At 35.2% G+C, this 21,812-nt stretch overlaps 3 protein-coding genes across 3 annotated transcripts in view; 2 read left to right on the top strand and 1 right to left on the bottom strand.

The window, feature by feature from the left end:
• The window catches only part of LOC126878124 (uncharacterized), a 63,205-nt gene extending 55,236 nt beyond the window's left edge, over positions 1 to 7,969 (bottom strand). The window contains exon 1 of the mRNA XM_050640627.1: positions 7,790 to 7,969. The gene's annotated coding sequence lies outside the window, so the exon portion shown is untranslated. The remainder of the gene's footprint in view (positions 1 to 7,789) is intronic.
• The window catches only part of LOC126878138 (omega-amidase NIT2-like), a 59,749-nt gene extending 46,658 nt beyond the window's left edge, over positions 1 to 13,091 (top strand). The window contains exon 7 of the transcript XR_007695568.1: positions 12,988 to 13,091. The gene's annotated coding sequence lies outside the window, so the exon portion shown is untranslated. The remainder of the gene's footprint in view (positions 1 to 12,987) is intronic.
• On the top strand, positions 7,181 to 9,986 carry LOC126878143 (omega-amidase NIT2-like). Its single transcript, XM_050640675.1, has 6 exons — positions 7,181 to 7,467; positions 7,555 to 7,701; positions 8,269 to 8,453; positions 8,843 to 9,011; positions 9,242 to 9,475; positions 9,627 to 9,986. The coding sequence occupies exons 1-6, from the start codon at positions 7,383 to 7,385 to the stop codon at positions 9,716 to 9,718; spliced, it is 912 nt and encodes a 303-aa protein (XP_050496632.1). The 5' UTR covers positions 7,181 to 7,382; the 3' UTR covers positions 9,719 to 9,986.
• Positions 13,092 to 21,812: the final 8,721 nt, after the last annotated feature.

The following is a 21,812-nucleotide window of genomic DNA, read 5'->3' as shown; positions in this document are numbered from 1 at the left end:
TCAAAGGAATCATTGGACACCGGAAGAAGAAGAAGGAGGAAGAATAAAAGCACGTAAACCGGCAGGAGGTCAATCGAGACAAAATCGATATCGTTGAAAGCCGAAAAAAGACCCGAATTTAGGCTACAGTACATATTCGAATTGAATATATTCAAGGTTTAGATTTTCTTCTCCTGAAAATTATAAACATAAATGAGTCGACAAGCGATCTTGAAAAGCGTCTGTTCCATCTAGATTATGTAAATTGCGTGAATTACCGTTAGCCATAATTCATAATTTATCGAAAAAGCGCGCTTCTTCTCAACTACGCTTTCCCCTACCAGCACCGACATTATCGGCAGATCGATAAGTATCAAAATACCACAAAGATATTAATCTCATCTTTCTTCTAACCGCGAAAAAATGCCGCGCAAATGATAAAACAACAGATCAGCCAGAAACATCGAATTCTCCACGCTTCCGACTGCAAGAAGAAAAACAAAGTTATTTGTGTATGATGGAAACGTCTCTGGACGATGCTCTTAAGCGGTCGAGTGCGCGCGAGAATAGCATCGCGGATCGGCATTTCCACGGTGAGGATTGTAAAACGGTTACGCAGATGATGGATCATACGCATGGACCGTAGAGACTATCGTGAATGATGGATCAGACACACATACGCGTTCTTCGCTCTTCCGATATTTTTCGTAACAACTGCTGCGATCTCGTCATTGGAAACGATCTCGGGAAATTCAATCGAATATCGAGGAAATTTATAGAAAGCTACAGCTGTGTTCGAGCATTATTCTAGAGAAAAGTGATTAACTCTATGAGACTAACGATACAATACGTCTCAAGATAACTTTTAGGAAAATGATTGTAAAATTCTTTAAAATTCTTTCGACACTTTTCGGTATATTCTTGTCATTGATTCTGAAAGTATTTGATTAATTTGCTGGTTAATAGGAAGTTGGTTAAAACCGAAGTTAGTTAAAGAAATAAGTAAACACGAAACCCGTGGATACTCTAGACATATGATTTTACCTGCACGCGACAAAAATATTCATGATCTGAACAAGGAAAGAAGTGTTGTTAGATTCGCGTCATGCTGCAAATGAAAGATTTACAGCTCGAACCCAATTATCTGTTACATTACATTCTCGGGCACGTGTAGGCTGAACGTCATGATATATGAACACAAGTATAGAAAGAACAACATGGATATTTCGCGCGAAGAAAACGAAGCTTCACATATACAGTGTATAACCACTCGACAGTATTTGCTCACGAAAAATACGAGTTGTTAAAGTCTAACAAAAATTACGTATACAGTGGCAAAGAAGAAAACTGTTATGCCGTTTACTCTTATTTCTAATTGACAGAAAGTCGTCAACGAACAAAGAGCGCTTTTTCTTATCCTCTGTACCTTCGCGAAGCAATCACAGAAATTCTCCAAAATGCTTCGTGTCGACTAAACAAAGAAAAAAAAAAAAAAAAAAAATGACAGCTGCTAAGAGCAAACTACCTCCGGAATTTTCTTCGTTTCTAAGTGAACCAGGAAGAAAGAAGGGAAGGGTTAATGACGCCGAAACTGAAGGGTGGCCACGGATCGTTTGAAAGGGGCCACGACAACCGTTACGATTCAGTCGCACCTGTTCCTCTTCCTAGGTTACCACGCCGAACCATTGCGCGCTTTTACGAGCGTTCCCGCGATAGTTTCCTGGCACTTGCTCGTCCTTTCATCGAAGGGTCGATCGGTTAATTTAAACTCTCGAAGGCTTTGTCCAGTCGGTAACATCGATAAGCTTAAGTCGAAATACGGATTTCTCGTAAATTCAGAATTTTATTGCCACCAGGATGTATATGGAGGCGACAGATGAAGAACACGATGTAAATTAGATTTCTTGCTTTTATAGAGAAGCAATTTTTAAATTGAACACCAGTCGTCGATCGGTTCTGTAGATCGTTTTTAATAACAAAATAAATTTGGTTAGTCCATAAAGGTTTGTTCGTGTGAATCTTCCCATAGATCATCCGTAACGTAAATACCGCTATAACCGGCTGCAGATACATTTTCCTTGAACATGTGGCGGCACTTGACAGTAAACTTCCCAACAGTTTACGTCGCGTGACGCACGACACAAAGACCCTATACCTGCGGACAAGATGATTGCCAGATGTCGATACATTCGTACCGAATATTTCCAGCTAGCCAAGGGACCGCTATAAATCTTAGGATTTATTTTAGCTAAGGTCCTCCAAAGAGACAAACAGTCTTTGTTTATCAGTCTCGAAGTCGACCACCTACCACGGGGACACACGAGAAATCTGCTATCTCTCACGTACGACGCTGCCCGCTAGCAACACCCTCTCAAAGCTTTTCTCAACGAATCCGATGCCTTCGCATCCTTAGACACATCCCAACGAGTCTTCCTCCGCAGCAGCATCGCGACAAAAATGTCAGTCTATTACCGCGAGTTACCGCAGTATATCACGATCGTTATACTTACACTAAGCTCAGAGCAAAAGAGGTATCCAACCAAACACCCAGCCCGCCGAAATTCACGACTACCCCAACCCCCTCAACCAACCAAACACCCAGTCCTACCATCTCCAAATTCATCTCCACCTCAACCTCCTATGCCCAAGCAGTACAAGGCATCCAAAATAACCCGAACAGCCAAAGGAACCTTCCCCAAAACAGTGTCCCCAACCCACCTAACACAGACAACTCCTCAAGGCTTGAAAAGCTAATAGAGAAACAATCGGAGCAAATAAATCACTTGCTATCGCTACTAACACTCATCGTGGAAAAATTAGCACGCCCCGACTCAAAATAAAACCAAGGCGCATAGCACTCTGGAACGCCAACGGTCTAGCGCAACACAAACTTGAACTAGAACTCTTCTTAAAACACCAGCAAATCGACGTAATGCTCGTATCGGAAACCCACTTCACCGACAAGAGCTACCTGAAAATAAATGGTTACAAATTCTACCATACCCAACACCCCAGCGGAAAGGCCCACGGTGGCACCGGAATAATAATCAAAGCAAGTATTAAGCACTACGAACTTCCATCATTCCAGAAAGACTACCTCCAAGCAACAAACGTAGCAATAGAAGACTGTCATGGCTCAATCACCACCTCAGCAGTATACTGCCCTCCCAGACACTCCATCGCCAAAGAAGACTTTGATAACTTCCTGGACACCCTGGGCAATAGATTCATAGTTGGAGGAGACTATAACGCCAAGCACATCCAATGGGGCAGCAGACTGGTTACAGCAAGAGGCAAAAACCTCTTAAACAGCATAATAAACAACAACCTCAACTACCTCACCACATACGAACCCACATACTGGCCCACTGACACCAACAAAATACCCGACCTTCTCGACTTCTTCATAACTAAAAATATCCCATCAAGACACGTCCAGATCAACTCCTCGGCTGATCTCTCCTCTGATCATTCTCCCGTGATAGCAACAGTCAGTTCAACAATCATCGAGAATACACCTAATGGCTCCATTCACAACCAACACACCAACTGGCAGCTCTTCAGAGAAGTCTTTACACACTCGACCTCAGAGCCTTCACCCCACTAAAAACAAAGGAAGATATCGAAGCAGCCACGGAATACTTAAACACGAGCATAATAAACGCAATCCGCCTCTCCACACCGACAAAGCCATCTAACAGCAAACAAGAATATCCCCAATACATACTAAAAAAAAAATAGCAGAAAAACGTAGACTAAGAAGAGTATGGCAGACCCATAGAACACCGGAGGACAAACGCAAACTTAACAACGCAACTAGAAAGCTATCCAGAACCTTAAGAAACTATAAAAACGACTGTTTCCATAAATACCTCGCCAGCTTATCCCCCACAGCCGACGCCAACTACTCACTATGGAAGGCCTCCAGGAAACTCACACGCCCCCCACAAATAATCCCACCTATCCGCCGTCCGCAAGGTGGATGGGCGCGAAGCCCTATAGAAAAAGCCGACCTGTTTGCAAAACACTTGTCAAAAGTATTCAAACCCCATTCCCCCCAAGCCGCCGCGGACGTTACTGAATACCTGCACACCCCCTTCCAAATGTCCCCTCCTATCGAACCCTTCTCCTCTGCAGAGACTATAGAAACAATCAGTCGCCTAAACCCCAAGAAAGCAGCAGGACACGACCTAATAGGCAATAGAGCAATCAAGGAACTTCCCACAAAAGGGATAGCACTCATCACATCGATTTTTAATGCTATCCTTCGCCTGGAACACTATCCTAAGGCTTGGAAAATCTCATTGATTACCCTCATCCCTAAACCCGGTAAACCGATATACGAAACCTGCTCCTATCGCCCAATCAGTCTTTTACCTACCCTGTCCAAACTATTCGAGAAGATGCTCACGAACCGACTCCTTCCAATCCTAGAGAACTTGAAAACACTCCCAGATCACCAATTCGGCTTCCGAAAACATCATTCTACAGTAGAGCAAATCCACCGCTTAACTCATACGATCAGCCAAACACTCGAAAAGAAAAAATATTGCTCAGCGGTTTTCCCAGACATCCAACAGGCATTCGATAAAGTATGGCATGAAGGGCTACTATACAAACTTAAAAAGATCCTACCCCACCCCTACTACTCCATCCTAAAATCTTACCTAACCAATAGACAATTCATGGTTAAATGCCTAGACGCCACTTCCGCAACATTCCCAATAGAAGCCGGCATACCCCAAGGTAGTGTCCTCGGACCCCTACTGTACTCCATCTACACTGCCGACCTACCTATATCAAATGATATAACAATAGCGACATTTGCAGACGACACAGCGCTATTGGCTACCCACGCAGACCCGGTAATAGCCTCATCCACTCTCCAGCGAAGTCTCGACTCCATGGAAAAGTGGTTTCACAAATGGGGCTTCAAAGTCAACGAAAAGAAATCCTCACATGTAACCTTCACGCTCCGAAAACAAACCTGCCCCCAGGTCACCATCAACAATGCAACAGTTCCTAGCAGGGACACAGTCCGATACCTGGGCATGACCCTGGACAGGAGACTAACGTGGAAGACACACATCTCAGATAAAAGGAAGCAACTAAAGGACAAACTAAAAAAACTCTATTGGCTCACGGGCCGACGCTCCAAACTAAATATACAGAATAAAATTACCCTCTACAAGACCGTAATAAAACCTGTCTGGACCTACGGAATCCAACTATGGGGAACAGCAAGTAACTCCAACATTGAAATACTCCAACGCTTTCAATCGAAAACGCTAAGATCCCTAATTGACGCACCTTGGTATGTAACCAATGAAACAATACACCGCGACCTCAAGATACCCACCGTCAAAGAGGAAATAGCAAAATATAGCGACAGATATAGCAAAAGAATCAACAAACACCGAAACCCCCTAATCACTGGACTACTCGATACGACGGACCAGATTCGCAGGCTGAAGAGGCACTACCCGCTAGACCTAAACGTTAGATTCATTTAATTATCCAAATTAAGCATATGCACTTACTTATATTACTTATAAATTATACCTATCTATAATAAGTATTAACTTATTGTAAATAAACAGCCATGTCACTGCGCCACGCCAGAAAAATTACTGAAAATTCTCAACGCGAGAATTGATTGTAATCTCAACAAATAAATAAAAAAAAAAAAATACAATAACACATTTCATTTTAAATTAAAACGAGAATAAATACTATTGTGTATAAATTTAATAGAACGACACACGTGATTTGTAGTCAACACTGTGACAGTTTGTGCAATTACCTTTTAATCGAGTGGAAACGAGAGCATTTTCAAATTTCTATTAACCAACGGTATTATCAATCAATTTTAACAATGATTGAAGGTTGCAAAATTAAATATAAAATGATTTATTAATAGCATACGTAGTGTTAAATTTGCAAACAAGCAGCGTATCTTTTAAGAATAATAAAGACACCAGAAAATAAAGATAATATTCTAATTACATTGCAAATTAATGAATAATTTAAGAAATGTATTTTTGTTATATTAATGTATCACAGATTCTAGGTAAAGTATTAATTTAATTTACTTATTACTTAGGAGATTGTATTTGAAATATAATTACAATTTGTAAGGTGTAATCAGCACACCTTTAAGCTAGTAGATATTTGGTAGCAGTTCTCAAGTCTTTGTGCAATATAGCACAATTGAGTTTAACCGAGTTTAATCCCTTTGACCAGCCAGCTTCCAATTTCATTTATGGCATAATCTCCTGACAATTTCACGCCCTTCAGAAGAAACACAATGTCCTATTATCGTTTTGTGATCGTTGAATATGATCCGTTTTCTGTTGTTTTTAGATTCAAGTGACGAAAACTTATGAAATGATATTTTAAGTTTAAACTGATCAATTAATTTAATTAATTGATTTATTGTAGCAACAATGGTAAATTGTTTAAATAGAGAAAGAAATTTACAACGAAAAATGTATGAATGTAATATTTGAAATCTAAAATGATAAATTATTGTGCGAAAATAATAAAACTCGCAATGTCAGCACATGGTCTCATTAGAACGTGTTTAACGAGCGTAGCGTAGGCGTGAAAATGAAAACGTTGAGGCTCTCGTGGTGTAAAAAGGCTAAATTCCTCATAAAAATACAAGAAATGAGAGGGAACGTTCGCCCTTGAACACATAAAACCAAAAAAAAAAAAAAAAAAAAAAAAAGAAATAGAAAAGGAAAAAAACCACAAATTTTAGTGAAGCTATTTTACTGAAACTTATTATATCATTTTAACAGCTATACATAAAACGTTGAATTATTTCCTTACGCGCAGAGCAATTTTATTTCAAATTTCTAGCTTCAGAATGATAATTACGTATTTGTAATTATCAACAAGCTTTAAAAATATGGAATATTCAGCCAGATGAAATATAGGTAAAGTATTTAGAAGAAAAAAGATTGAAATGTTTTATGTAAAACGATTAAATTAAGTGGTTGAGTTTGAAAATTTGACTCGGTTTAATAATTCAATGGTAAAAATATTCGCCCTATGAAAAAAAAATTCATGTTCCTGTCTATATATCGGCGAGGTGCTCCTCTACTTTCGACTGCTCTGCAATTCAAATGCAATACTCGAATATACATGGCGAGAGAAATGGAAATTGAGTAATTTAAGGGAACCAATTACTCTCGCGTCCACGTAACTTCAAAATGTTTCACGTGTCGGTGTTTGCGAAATGAAGTTCGTCGTTATCCGATTAACACGCTTGCAGATGCGTTCTTTTTGTTGCAAAGTAAATGAACAAATTGTGAACAAATAATGTTTACAATTACATCAAAATTAATGTCCTAAACTTTACCAAGAATTATTAAAAATCCCTGCGTATTGCTTACGTAATGTTGATATTGAGTAGTACCATACATAACCTCAACATTATGATACTTACAAACATCGCTAAACAAGTAGTGCGAACGATGTCGAGTAAGTATTCACTATGTAAAAAGTATTTATAGATAAAAAGTATGGGAAATATATAACCGAATGTATTTAACTTTTCCAACATTTTAGCATTTCGCTTGGCGTTGGTACAACTTGAAGTAAATGAAGTAAAACGCAAAAATGTAGAGCGGGCAGTTTCCTACATTTCTAGCGCAAAAGAGCGCAATGCTGATATTATAGCTCTTCCTGAATGCTTTAATTCACCATATGGAATACGTAATAATTTGTTTTTTTTTTTTTTCAATAATTTACCATGTGCGTAACAACTATATAGAAAAAAGTAAAAGTAGACAAATTACCTTACCGTTTATACTTCCATAAAGATTGTGAATTGAGTCGAGAATATAGGATTTCCCCATTTTCATGATTATCGTGATTTTTGTATAAATATATTTTTTAAGATACTAATAATTAGGTACTTATAAATTGGTATTATCAATTATTTTGCATTTATAATTCCGCCTCTAGTATAAGTGTTAATTGAAAACTAACTTTATGTTTCAAAAAGTACTAGCAAAGTCGTAGAGTAACAAGCCACTGATGCTAACACAAATAGCATTGTCGTAATTAAATATTTCTAAATATTCATTTTTCATTTTGAACCTGTAGAAACAATTTATTATATATACTGTTAGCTAAGTAATTGCATATTTAATTAAGTCGAGATATAAAACTTAGTTATTTTAATAATTTAAAAAATAAAAAACTGACAAAAATTTCAATTTAATTTATGGTTGGAACAAAAGACAGTTATTTTTCATTAATTGAAATATTGCAATGCAGAGTACTTTCGAAAATACGCCGAGAGTATTCCTGATGGTGAAACGAGCGTTGCTTTATCGAATGCAGCTAAAGAAAACAACATCTATGTAGTTGGTGGTACGATGCCTGAAATAGAGGGCGATAAATTGTACAATACCTGTACTATTTGGGGTCCCGATGGAACTTTGATAGCAAAACACCGAAAGGTAAGTAATATATTCCTTTATGGCTTTGAATTTGAAAATATTGGGGTGAAGAAAGTGACTCTATCTAGGAATAATTTAGGAATATACATATGTATGTACATACGTATACTATAACCAATTCTATAATTTACGGTTTATAAAATACGTTATGATACGGAAAACGCCCATTTTTGTTGTAATGTGTAATATAAATTTTTCACATACGAAAATACTTATTTTTTCTCCTTTTTAAACATTATTAAATGATAAGATTTTTTAATAAAAGAAAGTGATAAAAACGCTGTCAGTTATTAAATAAAAAATAATTAAAGTTTAGGAGTTGGTAACTTTGATATTAAATTACAAAAGTTGCAGCAATAGAATTAGCGACTACATTTTTATGTTATTAGGTACATCTATTCGACATCGACATTCCTAATAAGATTACTTTTCGAGAGAGTGATTCACTCAGTCCTGGTAACTCCCTAACGACGTTCGATGTGAAGGGCTGCAAAATAGGTATTGGCATATGCTATGATATTAGATTCGAGGAAATGGCACGCATTTATCGGAACAAAGGTACAGTAACTTAATCGATCAATACTTAACTAGCAAAAAATTAAATATCTGTATAAAAAGAAGCTTAATTTAAAAAACCAGTATATTTGCTGAAAATGAAACAAATAAAAGAATTAAAAGCACAATAAGAGGACTGTCCTCGCATATTCAGAAATGATGGAATGTGAACCGTGCAATTACGAAGTTAATTGGTATTCGGTGGCTTCATATTTCCTGCTTCTCTGGGTTAGGTTGCCAAATGCTGATATATCCAGCGGCATTCAATATGACCACTGGACCACTGCACTGGTCATTACTTCAGCGTTCCAGAGCGAATGATAATCAATTATACGTTGCTTGCATATCACCGGCTCGTGTTCCTTCAGCAAGTTACGTCGCATGGGGGCATACACAGTTGACCAATCCCTGGGGAGAGATTCTTTACGATTTGGAAACTCAAGAGAATATGGCAGTCACCGATATCGGTAATTTACAGCTTAAAATTAAAAGCGAGAGATCCATGATGTAATTAATTTTTAGTCTCGTTAATTTATCGATTTAGCCATCTTCCTCTGTATTTGTTGAATTTATTAGTAAGCATTACTTATTACTTCGTATGTTTCTTTTTTCTAACAGATCTAAAAGTTGTTGAGGAAGTAAGGGCTCAGATACCTACATTTTCTCAGAGACGTACAGATTTGTACGACACTGTCTGTAAGAAGGAGTAACTCTACACTAAAACAGAAAATGTTTTTTTATAATATTTCTACTACAATATCCTTTTTTTGCGAATTATTACTAATTTCTTATCATTTGTACTAAATGAATGACTCAATTAAGAAAACCAAAACGTTATAAATAATAATCTGTATATCTTGTGTATCAACATGTAATTGGATATTATAATAATATAGGAATGCTATAATAATATAGGATAATAATATAGGAGAATAGAATAATAATATATAATAATAATATGCTTTTAAACACCTTTAATATCGATCACATAAATTGTTATAATTCACAATGATTACGCATACATAAAAGACCCCTTGATAGTAAAATTTACGATCAAAAGGCAATTACGTATCGTTTAACAACATTTAATTTATAACACCTTTTAAACATTTAGACAGATTAACACATAACACTTCTTATATATAAACATCGATTCGAAGTTATCAGCTTGGAGAAATTGGTCGATTAATACCTGTAGATTGTCTGTCTCGATGAAAGACTTAAAGAGAGCAAAAACATGATAATGCCGCTAATATAATATTCCTTCTTTCTTGTACCTGTCTGCCTCTCAGGTCGTTTTACTAATTACAATAAGTAATTTCGACTTCTTTGCGCTCTCTTTTAACGCATTCGAGACCGAAAGAAATTCATATCAGTCAGTAGGCAAGGGTATAATATACATATTTTATATATAACTTATGTAGTAATGTATATATCATGTTAATTTCATATTTTTTTCAATATATTATTATTATATATATATATATATATATAATATAATATATATATATGTAATAAATAATATAATATAATATAATATAATATAATATATATATATATATATATATATAACTGTACATAATACATTATAGAATAACATAGTATATAATTTTATATTTTAAAAATATGAGGCATACTATTTAAGATTGTCATCGATTTAAAATCAAAGTATGAAAAGGATACCCTGGAGAGAGTAAAACACAGAATCATTCTAACTAAACATTCAGATCGTACCGACACCTAGGTATCGTTTTACAATTAAATCTCGGTCTCGAATGGATTAAAATGAAATACATACTTGCAGCTTCAACATCTTCAATATCGAGGAGATTCAAACTTTACAAATAAAAGCGGCCTGTTCCCCTTTCCACGACAGACTCTCATACCATATCCGCTCTTATCCAGGCTTTTACTTGAAACCAGCAATGCGTTCATTTACAATTTAAATTTACCCGGACCATCCACTGAATCGTCAGCCCTTTATAAATATATAATGAACCCAGAACATGTGCCTGTGCCCCTGGTATCGATGTTCGGCTTGTGATGTTCGTACCGGAACCTTCGCACAATTTCAATTTGTCACGCGTGAACATCGATTCTTCCAAGGGTCACAGCTTTATGCGGCTAAATCCTTTAGAACGATTAAAATGATACTAATGATATGGTATTTTTTACAAAGATTTAACATATCCATAAAATAGGAAGTTTCGTGCTCTCCTATTTTATATTAATTATAAATTAATAAGTTTTATATGTGTTATTTATAGATCTAATAAATTTTGTATTGGTTTACAGCAGGTGCTCCGGGTATAAACAGACGACAAACGAACAAATAGAAATTCAAACTATTGTCGTTGTTTAACTCGCATGGGACTATAAGCTCGAATTGGACTTAAACGTTACGATCGTCGAGAATAATTACTATATGTACCCTGTACGACGGGCAGAGAATCTTAAGTTATTAACGGCAATTCCTTTGTGCATAATTCAGGTTTATTAACAACCTGTAATGGATAATCATCGATGAACTCTTTTTGAATAAAGTTCACATTTATAAAGCAAACACTATAAAATACGACAGGACAATTGTAATCGATAAATAACATTTTATTAGGATATTATAAGAAGCTAAGATATCGAGGTACATTAAAATTGAGTCCGCTGCAACCCTCATGACATTTAAAATGCTACGCGTATATTGAGTAAAGTTGTTATATTAAATATAATCATATTAAATACAAGCTCGTCCGCTGGATTCCCAAATTATTTGGTTAAATACTTTGAATACGAGAATACCGAGTGTTAACAGTAGTAAATCCTCTATATGGTATGTTTACTTTGCTATCTTGAATAGGTAAATAACATTTCACTTTAACGCATTTAACCAATATTAACATTTAACATTTAACATTTAACCAATATTATACGCATATGCACATAATGTTACTGTTACATATAATGATATATACGTAGATATACACGTTAATTAAATCCTCTATATGGTATTTTTATATCAGTATCGTAAACATTGTAAACCGGAAATCTTTTATTACACACGTACATATACAGTCAATATTATTGTTACATATAGTGATACATACGTTGATCCACACATTAATTAAATCCTCTATATAGTATTTTTACTTTGCTATCTTGAATAGATAAATAATCTCGAATATAGACATACAGGTACACTTACGTTGATATACACCTTTGTACAAGGTGTCAAAAAATTTTTTATCACAGCGTTTTTTTAAGACGATTTTATAGCTTCGAAATTGATCTTGACACGATTTTCAATGTCAAATTATTTTTCTATTGCATCATGTGATACTCATTAGGAGGAACGAAACTTCTGTTTTCTTAGAAAAAATGTTTGAAATTTCATTAATTCCTAGATTGATTTTATTTATACTTTAAGGTCAGATATGACATCAAATAATGTCAATACTAATATCTAGTTATTTGTCAATTTACAGCATCTGAAAAACAAGACATCTTCGAGACAGCGTGGGTTTTCTTTCCAACTTTCTTAACTTTCAACAATAAAATTTTCGTCAAACGATACAATCTATCCAACAAAGTTCTTGTAGACAGCCAATCTCGTAAGAACATAGATCTTCTTCAAGTATTATTCTTCACAATGCTTCGTGTGGAATTTCTACTTGACGAGTTATTATTAAACGATTAAAAGCTTATTATTATACGATAATGTAATATCGTAGAATAGCTTTGATTGGAGATCGGCTGAAATTAGAAAACACCGTGTACGCCGTCTTTTTGTGGTTTGTTTACATCCAAGAGCGCCTAGTAACAGTGACGCGAGAAAAGATAAGCAGCGTCAAAACAGAAGTACGGTTTCATATTTCAAGGAGTGGCAATCGAGAGGCCAGAGTATGTGAGCCGAAAAGTGTGTGTGTGTGTGTGTGTGCGTGTGTGTGCGTGCAGGACCGAGCAGGAATGCATTGGCGAGGTTCAGAGTTGATCGAGACGTCGAAGCATAGAGTCGTTAGAATTGAGTTGCGAGTGTTGTCGAGTGTTAGAGTTGCTAGTGAGAGAGAGAGAGAGAGAGAGAGAGAGAGAGTTACCAAATAGTTGTCAAGTTATTTGATGTAAATACGAGCGTTGCATTTAGTTTTCCTGTTAATCAAACATCGTTTCTCTGTCTGTATTTTCTGTCTGTAATATCTGTATTTTCAATCCATTATTAATAAATTATAATTAATCGGACAAAATTACACCTTTAATATATTCCGATATTACAATAACTTACTTTTTTCTACGTCAATGGACACGAAAGACGTTGAGTGAGGAATTAGAACAAGTGTGGATCGTTGGAAACCACTATGCTGCGGTCTACCATTCGTTTTACCCTATATATACCACGGAACAAAGGATAATTTTCACCGGCTTGGCTATGGCTACTGGTGTGGATCCAAGTATTCGGGCCATACTAGACGCTATGCAGAAGCAGAACGAAATCAAGTTAAGAAAACTGTTAAAGGAGACTATTAAAGCAGCGACTAGTCGGAGTTATCAGGGTAGTTTAGTTTCTAATAATTTGAACAAAAGCTTGGAGAAAACAGACGTTACTGTAGGAAATGAAGAAATGGTTTTGAAAGAATTTTCAAAAGAATTGCAGTCTAATGTAGAAAATTCTTATGAAAAGAAAGTATCAATTGACACCGCTTCACAGGATTATATTTTCATTAAAACAGACTTAATGTTTGATGTCAATAGCTCAACAGAATACCAGAAAGAGTCTGTGAAACGAAGGAAAGAAGATATTGCAGTATTGTATAATGATTTGTCACCATCTTCGTCACAAGATACTCAAAATTTACAAGAACGGTTCGACAAAAAAAGTAAAAGTTTAGGAGAAGCAGAAAAAGATCATAACAAGAAGGATAATATTTCAATGAGAAATATTTTGGACGGCGATACAAATAAAGAAAACCAAATTGAAACGAAGGAATTAGAAGCAGTTAGTAAATCAACTGCTGAAAATGATACAAAATCAATAGACAACGTTGAACAAAATATATCATTAGAATCCATACAAAAAGCAAGAGATAATGCTTACAATAATGAACATTTGCTTATAGAAGAAGACCAAATGATGACAGCGAAAAATGCGTGTGACACTACAGAATAAAAAACTTCAGCAGATCTTATGTCGAGAAATTTAGATGCTAATACACAAGAGAAGTCTTTAGAGAATAAAGATGACAAGAATCCATCTCCATCTATGTTAGATAGTAGTAAACGGAGCAGTCGTTATAATGTTGCTGCAAAGCCTGCTACTTCGCCAAAATTTGAAGAAATTGTTTATAATCAAACCAGACAATCAAACACAAATAAAATTTTGCGAAGCGCTTTAAAGACGAAATTAATCGAAGACAAGTCTGAAATAATTAATAAACAAAAGGCATCGGAAAATGTAGAAAATAAATTTGCCAAAGAAGAAAAAAGAGGTGTTAAACAAAAATCAATTTCAGATAGTGAAAACGAAACAACTGATAAGTTCGTCAACGAAGGCAAGTTCTTTTAACGAACACAGCTAGTGATAGCGATAGGTATAAATCTGTAGAAAATGATAATGCAGTAACGGGTGTAATAGCAACTGATGAAGCGAAACATAGAGGCAGACCTAGGAGATCGGATAAAGTCGAAGTTAAAGAAGATGAAAATACAAGTGTAAATTCCGACCAATTGCGGGGAGACGTAACCGCGAGGAGAGACGTCAACGGGGGTCGTACGATTATATCAATCGACACCACGAATTGATCGATCCCCTGATTTCCGTTGAGATAATAGGGGTAATTGAGTTTGTATAACACTGTGATTCACTGAATTATAAATTATATATTTCCAACACTTTACAGATTACACTGACGTAGAGAAATAAATAGTTAACAACTTGTCGCACGAAGATGTGATAGATATGTACGCTAGAGCAGGGCTCTTATAATGGAGATTAATGTATTAATGTACTTAGTACTATAATATATTTAGGAGAGAAGATGTATGTTCGACAACACCGAGAACCGACAAAAGATTTTCGTAAAGTATGCGACTCTCGCGCTATGTGTAGACTGCCGCGTTAGGCGTTAGTTTTTAGACTGACTGTCGCTCTTTTTCTAATACAGAAGAAAAGTTCGGTGTGGGTATGCCCCTGTGCCTAAAGAACGCGGATTCGTTGTCCCCACTTTCGTTAGGAAAAGTGAGGGTAACGAACCGCGGTGTCGATTGGTCATGACCTGCACTACTGCTCGAAGGGATGAGTAGGAAGTCTCCTACCATCGTGGTGGATAGATGACTGTGTGCGTGAGGAAAACATAGCTTGTTTTATTAGAGGGCTATTCGGATTTTCCTAATGGGTGCATACCCGCTTTCTCCGTGTTTTAAGTACGTCTAATAAACCCAAGGACCTCTCTAAAAACCGACTGTGTTTCGAGAATATTTTTAAGCTTTAGAAATTCTTCAAGACAAACGGATTGAAGACACATGGCGAAACACTACAGGGAAGTGAAAGTTATGGTGGGTCCTTAGGTTTATTGAGGGTCGAAGTGACGTTACGCAGGCTGGTTGTTGTCCGGTGGTGCGAGCTGGCGCGGGCTGGCGTGCAGATGTTTTAGGCGGCGTAACACCAAGGAAGATCCTAGAAAATGAGAAGGGTGGATTAGAAGAACGAAGAAAACTCGAAGAAGATACAGAAGAAGAAACTACAGAGACAGAAGTCAATTCAAAAGGTATATTAAATAATAAGTGCGATTTACTTGATACCGAACTTATAATACTTATAAATTATACCTATCTATAATAAGTATTAACTTATTGTAAATAAACAGCCATGTCACTGCGCCACGCCAGAAAAATTACTGAAAATTCCCAACGCGAGAATTGATTGTAATTTCAACAAATAAATAAAAAAAAAAAAAAAAAAAAACTTGATACCGAAAGAGCTATTGAAATTAATGATACGGTTCAAGATATTAAATTTACTGAAGGTAGAAGCCGCACTCAAAATGATATGGAAGATGTAGTAGAAGATTCACAAGAATTATCTAATAAAAGTAAGTTATCAGAAATAAGGATTGCACTTAACAAAATTGAATATACAAAAACTATTTTACGGAATAAAAAGAATTCATTAGAAAGAGAAAGAGGAGTAAGGGAAAAGAAGAAAATGTACAGACAGAAATTATTTCAAAAAATATATCAGATGATAAATGTGATTTGCTTTAGAAAAAAAAAAAAAAAAAAAAAAAAAAAATATTATCCACAAACTACATTAGGAATTTATCTATTTTAGTGAGGAGAAAGAGAAAGGATAGAGGAGTTGATCAATAGACTGTGGATTTTGAAGCGTTTATGAAAAACTTACAATTTTAATAAAATATTCAATGTAAAGTCTTTGTTATAATATTCAGATAGATAGATGAAAAAAAAACTGAATTTGCATAATTACTCATGGCTTATTGATCAATCATGCGACTCGTTCAGAGGTAACTCGAGTTGTAAAGGCGACAATTTATTAAAAATGGTATATCTGACGTACGATGCATTTGTTCGTGTAAAACTATTTAAATAAGTATAAAAATCACGCGAAAAAAAAATCTACTGAAAATAATGTTGAACTAGTTAATAATAATAAATCATATAGTGAAACACAAACCTTAAATCAAGATTTTAAGTTCAAGAAAAAAAAAAAAAAAGAAAAAAAAAGAAGAAAGAAGTTGATAAAATGACAGCAACATGTAGCAGCAGGCGAGAGAAAATAAGCCAAATTTCTAAAAGAAGAAACGATGCTCAAGAACTCGGAATTTCTCGAGTGGATATGCTAAACAACGAATTTAATGAACAGTTGAAAGAACGTGAAACAGCAATAGAAGGCTTACATCAAATGTTAAAGCATCAATCGGAAATTCATAAAGTTACCTTAAATGAAGCAAGTTTGAAAATAGGAGAACTGCAGAGTGCAGTGTATCAATGTGCACTAAAAATGCAAGTAACGTGACGATTACTTTTAGAACACCACAAGCACCACGAAAACACAATCAAGACCAAACAAGATCAAGTTCAAAAGTGAAGTTACGTGAGCTTATTACTGCTAACGACCAAAAATTGAATTACGATCCCGAGCATCAACTCGCTGATCTTCAAGTAGAATGTTCCGACAAAGACAGGACGACACAAGAGTTCGAGAAACACATAGAGGACATGAAGGAGGAAGTGCAAAAATTAGAATTGCAACTCGACGAGTTACAAAAAAAAGAAAAACACACACGCACGTAAAAAGAGTTCAATCTTTTGGAATACAAATTGAAGAACTAACAATAAAATTAGAAGAAATAACACAGAAGAAATAAGTCACAAATATGAAATTGCCTGATGGCTGATGTTGATCGTTGACGTTTATAGCGAAAGAATTCCGTCAACGGCGCCATCTGGATCCTTGTTGAAAAATTAAATTAGCCGCAATAGCACCATTACGCTCATCACCCAGAGTAGCGTTTGTCGCTGAGTCGAGGAGCTGGAGGATGCATCATAATCAAAGACATAAATTTTACCACTTCCGGTAACGTTCTTCAGGTGATCCAAGCATTCGAAATCACAACATTCTTTTCCAAGGCGAAATTTTCTGCATGGCTGTAGTAAAAAGAAATCGATCAATTGTACAGATCAATCGTCACTCGACTGCTCGAGAATTCAGGTCATCCAGAGAATAGAATAGAGAAAAATGTAGAAAATGTGGAAAAATGTAGTGCGATCATCACGGTGGGAGGAAATAGGGGGATAGGGACCAAATGAATGAACGAGATGTTAAGGACAACTGACGATAAGTTCTTCTTTTGTCGGGAATTGCATGTTTGTGAATGGTTTGTGGGTGATTAGGTGGAGAGAATTGAAGAGTTTGGAGGTGACTGGAAGAGTGTTTTGGGCAAGGTAGATTGCAGAATGGTTGCGGTAGCATTGTGTTAATTATGGGTTTGTACATGTAATCTTTGTATGTATCACTACATACAACCTAACGTATATTTTTAATAATACATCAGAGTTTTAGTTATTTCATAGCTATGAATTTTATACTCTATAATCTTGACGTTTTATTTCACAGAAGCGTTTGAATATCCATAAAAATTAAATGAACCAATGTATTCATTATCTTATAGAGAAGATATATTATTTTTAATTATGTTCCAATTATTTATCATGATCCTGATTTTCTTATTCTGAAAATTTGAAAGGAAGTTTTGTAGTTTGATACTTTCAGCGACAAAGGGTCAATATTGCTTTAGTATATTTCGTCACATATACATGTATATCTATATATCCACCGAAAATGCGCTCTTGTAGACAAACGCTCGATTCGCGTCATAGCTTTTAAAGCTCGTCGCATCTCAATCCGTTGAAAAAAGTTTTTCCTGTAGCATATTTTATTTTTACGAACCAACAAGGTCTTTGTTTATTTCCTTCTTTTTTTTGCTCCAATTCCCCCATTGTTTTTTCAAGGATAGTATTTCAGAGCCATTAGTCAAGTTCATTGTAACAATAAACGTACGTTTCGGAAACATTTTGTGCTGTGAAACAGAATACACTAAAGTTTGAAGGTCACATCGATTTTCGAAAGTTTATAAATGGAGGTGTATGACAGTATCACCAGCTGTTGCTGTCCCCAAGCGCCAAAATACGTTCTGACTACTATTTTATGTATCTCACAGAAGTATGTCTTCATTCATCATCTCCCATGCCATCCACCAACGTGTTCTTAACATGTTATCTCCTAGTAAAATATTGATGTTGAGTCAGATATCCAACTGAATAATCTTTTCGGTGTCTACTATAAGACATTTAAAACCAAGGCTCGTACACACGTGTGCTTATACGTCAGATGTAATACTTAACACGAAACCTGCTTATATTAATATTAAATTTATGCATAGTAGGATGTTCGACCTTTGTAAAAATGAAATTATAATACATTTCATACAGTTTCACCGTGGAAAAGTGAATCTTTCTAGCATGTCCACGCAAATGCAGGGGAGGGGAGGACTGTGCACGCACCAAACAACTTTACGTTCGTAATTTTTCACACAAATGTACAACTGTAGGGAAAAAATTATCTCTGATTTTTCGGATGTTAGGAATCGACAATATCGCATAACGGAATGCCGTGTTCTACGTATTCTATTTTTGTTACGACGAAGTTGTGGTACAAACGAAGTCCACATAAGAATAGTACAACAAAATCGGTTGAGGTTAGGTTATCGTGCAGATATCGCGGCTTTTGCATTGGAAATCACGCAACTGCCAGTCTCGTCGTTCCTTGTAAACGAAAGAAAGGTATTGTAATCGGTCGGAATTAACATAAAACTCGTCGCATGCGACCATATGGCCTGAATGTTGAATAAACGAGAGTAGAGCGCGAGCTATGTGATTCTAACCGTTTAGGCGGAAACTAATGATTGTAACCAGAGCCGAGATATATGCCAATATTACTTTGCTCGACAAAGCGTATAAGATGAGGAGAGAATCGCGATAAGGTAGAACAAGAGACAGATATTCTCTACGTAAAGCAAGTCTGTCAACTAGATTGAAATCCTACAGCTATAACTACAGTGAATCCATATTCTGGCGAATTGTCTTTTCACAAATGAAGCTTCTGAAGAACGGAATTGATACAATAACTACTGTTCATTCATAACTACTGTTGTAAGAATCTATATATTTGTCTATCTATATCTATATATATATCGATCTATATATATTTGTCAGAATGTCATTTTATCAAAAAACCCATCCTCTGTAATCATAGTTTAACGAAGCATAATTAATAGAAGAGGTAGAGCGTTAAGTGGAGATGATTTAATCACAGTTAAGTAGATAAATCTCTATATTAGTCTCTTTAATTAAAATGTCCTACGTTTTATTTGCGTCATTTTTTTCCTTCATCCAATTTAAAATGTTTAAATAACAATAGCCTATACAATATAATTTTATGTAAAAAAATTGATTATACCATGTTTATTACAGATATTTAACATTTTTGTGTACATACAAAATTTAAATTATACCTCGCTTGAGAACAAAAATTCTATTTATTTTCCTAACATGTACTAATAATTATTGATCAAACTAGAAAAAGCTGGAGGAGATTACTTAGGAAGATTACTTAGCATCTTATATTCCTGGCAAGGCTCGAACGTTTTATCTTCCTTTAGATTTTCCTAAGTTTCCATTTCTCTGACTTGCTATTTTAGTTAGCTTAGTATACGTGCTATACATAGGTATGTATAGTGTCATGATCGCGACAGTCGTGAGTTACCCACGCTTTATCCTCCGTAAACTATTTATAAGAGAAGAACAAATTACATGTTAGAACTTTCATTCAATTTACCAATACAAATAATTTTAAACAAGAAAAAAGACCTAATGCAGTGGTTTCAACTTAAACATATCCAACAGTTATTTACGAATAAATAGTATAAATCTTTTAGCAACATGAAATTCGCGATATTTATTCAAATATTTATATTTACAGTGCGCCATCGGCAAAGAAAACGTGTTTATCGATTTTATGCTTTTGCCACGCAAACAGGGAAATTGCAACTCAAAATTGAATTCGCACTGCAAAGCGTCGACGTTACGACATCAATTACATACTTCAAAAACACCGAAGGTATCACACGGAATCAGAGAGATTCTATGAGAAGTTAAACGCATAGTCACCCTATTGGGAATAGGATTGCTTTGATTCGAGCTCAAACATAGGTAAAGCTGAAAGAATCTTTTGCGGATCTTCCTTCTTCTCTACGTTGGATTTTATACAAAACGACTTTAACCTTTTCAAGGAAATACGGAAATAAGGATTTTAGATAGAGAGATTTATCTGGAAGGAAATGGATAGAAAACGTAGAACCAGTTCTTGTTGGTTGAAAGATTTTTTCTCTTCGCAGAGATTCAAGCTTTAAAGAACGATCAAATATGTGCGCAGCTGACTTACGCGTGAAGTTATTATTAAAAAAAATTGTTGCATTTAAAAGGATAAATATTAATTTAAATTTAAAAAAATTGTTAGTTCAATTATCATGTTTAATTTAAATTTAAAATAATTGTTAGTTCAATTATCATAAGTTTAAAGATATGTAGATATTGTATTTACATATCGAAAATCAGACAGCAATATTAATTAACACACCTAGTCAAACGCACACGTACTTTAAAACCGTGCTTTAAAATCGATATTCGCTGAAACAATACATCGCTCTGCGCTTCCAATTTGTTTTCGCACGAAGAATCAGTCCACTCATTGTTACCGTCACCATCTCTACCGTAATCTATATTACTCGAATAAATTCTATATCTTGATTGGAAAATCACATATTTTAACGAACTTCCTTATTTTTTGTTTTTTATGACTTTAATTGGCAATTTCCATAATGTTCTATAACTTGACAATAGACTGATAATATTTCAGGATATATATACATACATCATGTTTTTGAGGATTCTGTAGTAAAATATATTATAATAAATTATAGGAAAAACAAACTATTTAAGAAAAAATTACCACCTTCGAGTAATAAATTATAGAAGGTTACCAATGTAATTTAAAACTTAAAACTTAAAAATAATCTATTACACGTAACAAAGAAAAAGATTTCTTCGCAAACGGTAACTCGAAAATTACAGCCATTGCTGTAGAAACATAGTTTTACAGGGAGAAGAATTTCGCTAGAAACTCTCGACGATGTCACATCAAGCGAAAATTCAATAAAGCGATTACTAACCATACTACCA

Source organism: Bombus huntii, chromosome 2, assembly GCF_024542735.1.
Source record: "Bombus huntii isolate Logan2020A chromosome 2, iyBomHunt1.1, whole genome shotgun sequence".
Lineage (NCBI taxonomy): Eukaryota > Metazoa > Arthropoda > Insecta > Hymenoptera > Apidae > Bombus > Bombus huntii.
This window is presented reverse-complemented; position numbering and strand designations above follow the sequence as displayed.

Coding starts and splice junctions, on each gene's coding strand:
- LOC126878143 (XM_050640675.1), top strand. CDS start 7,383: ATGTTGATATTGAGTAGTACCATACATAACCTCAACATTATGATACTT. Junction 7,702..8,268: donor TAATTCACCATATGGAATAC/GTAATAATTTGT, acceptor ATTGCAATGCAG/AGTACTTTCGAAAATACGCC. Junction 8,454..8,842: donor TGATAGCAAAACACCGAAAG/GTAAGTAATATA, acceptor TTATGTTATTAG/GTACATCTATTCGACATCGA.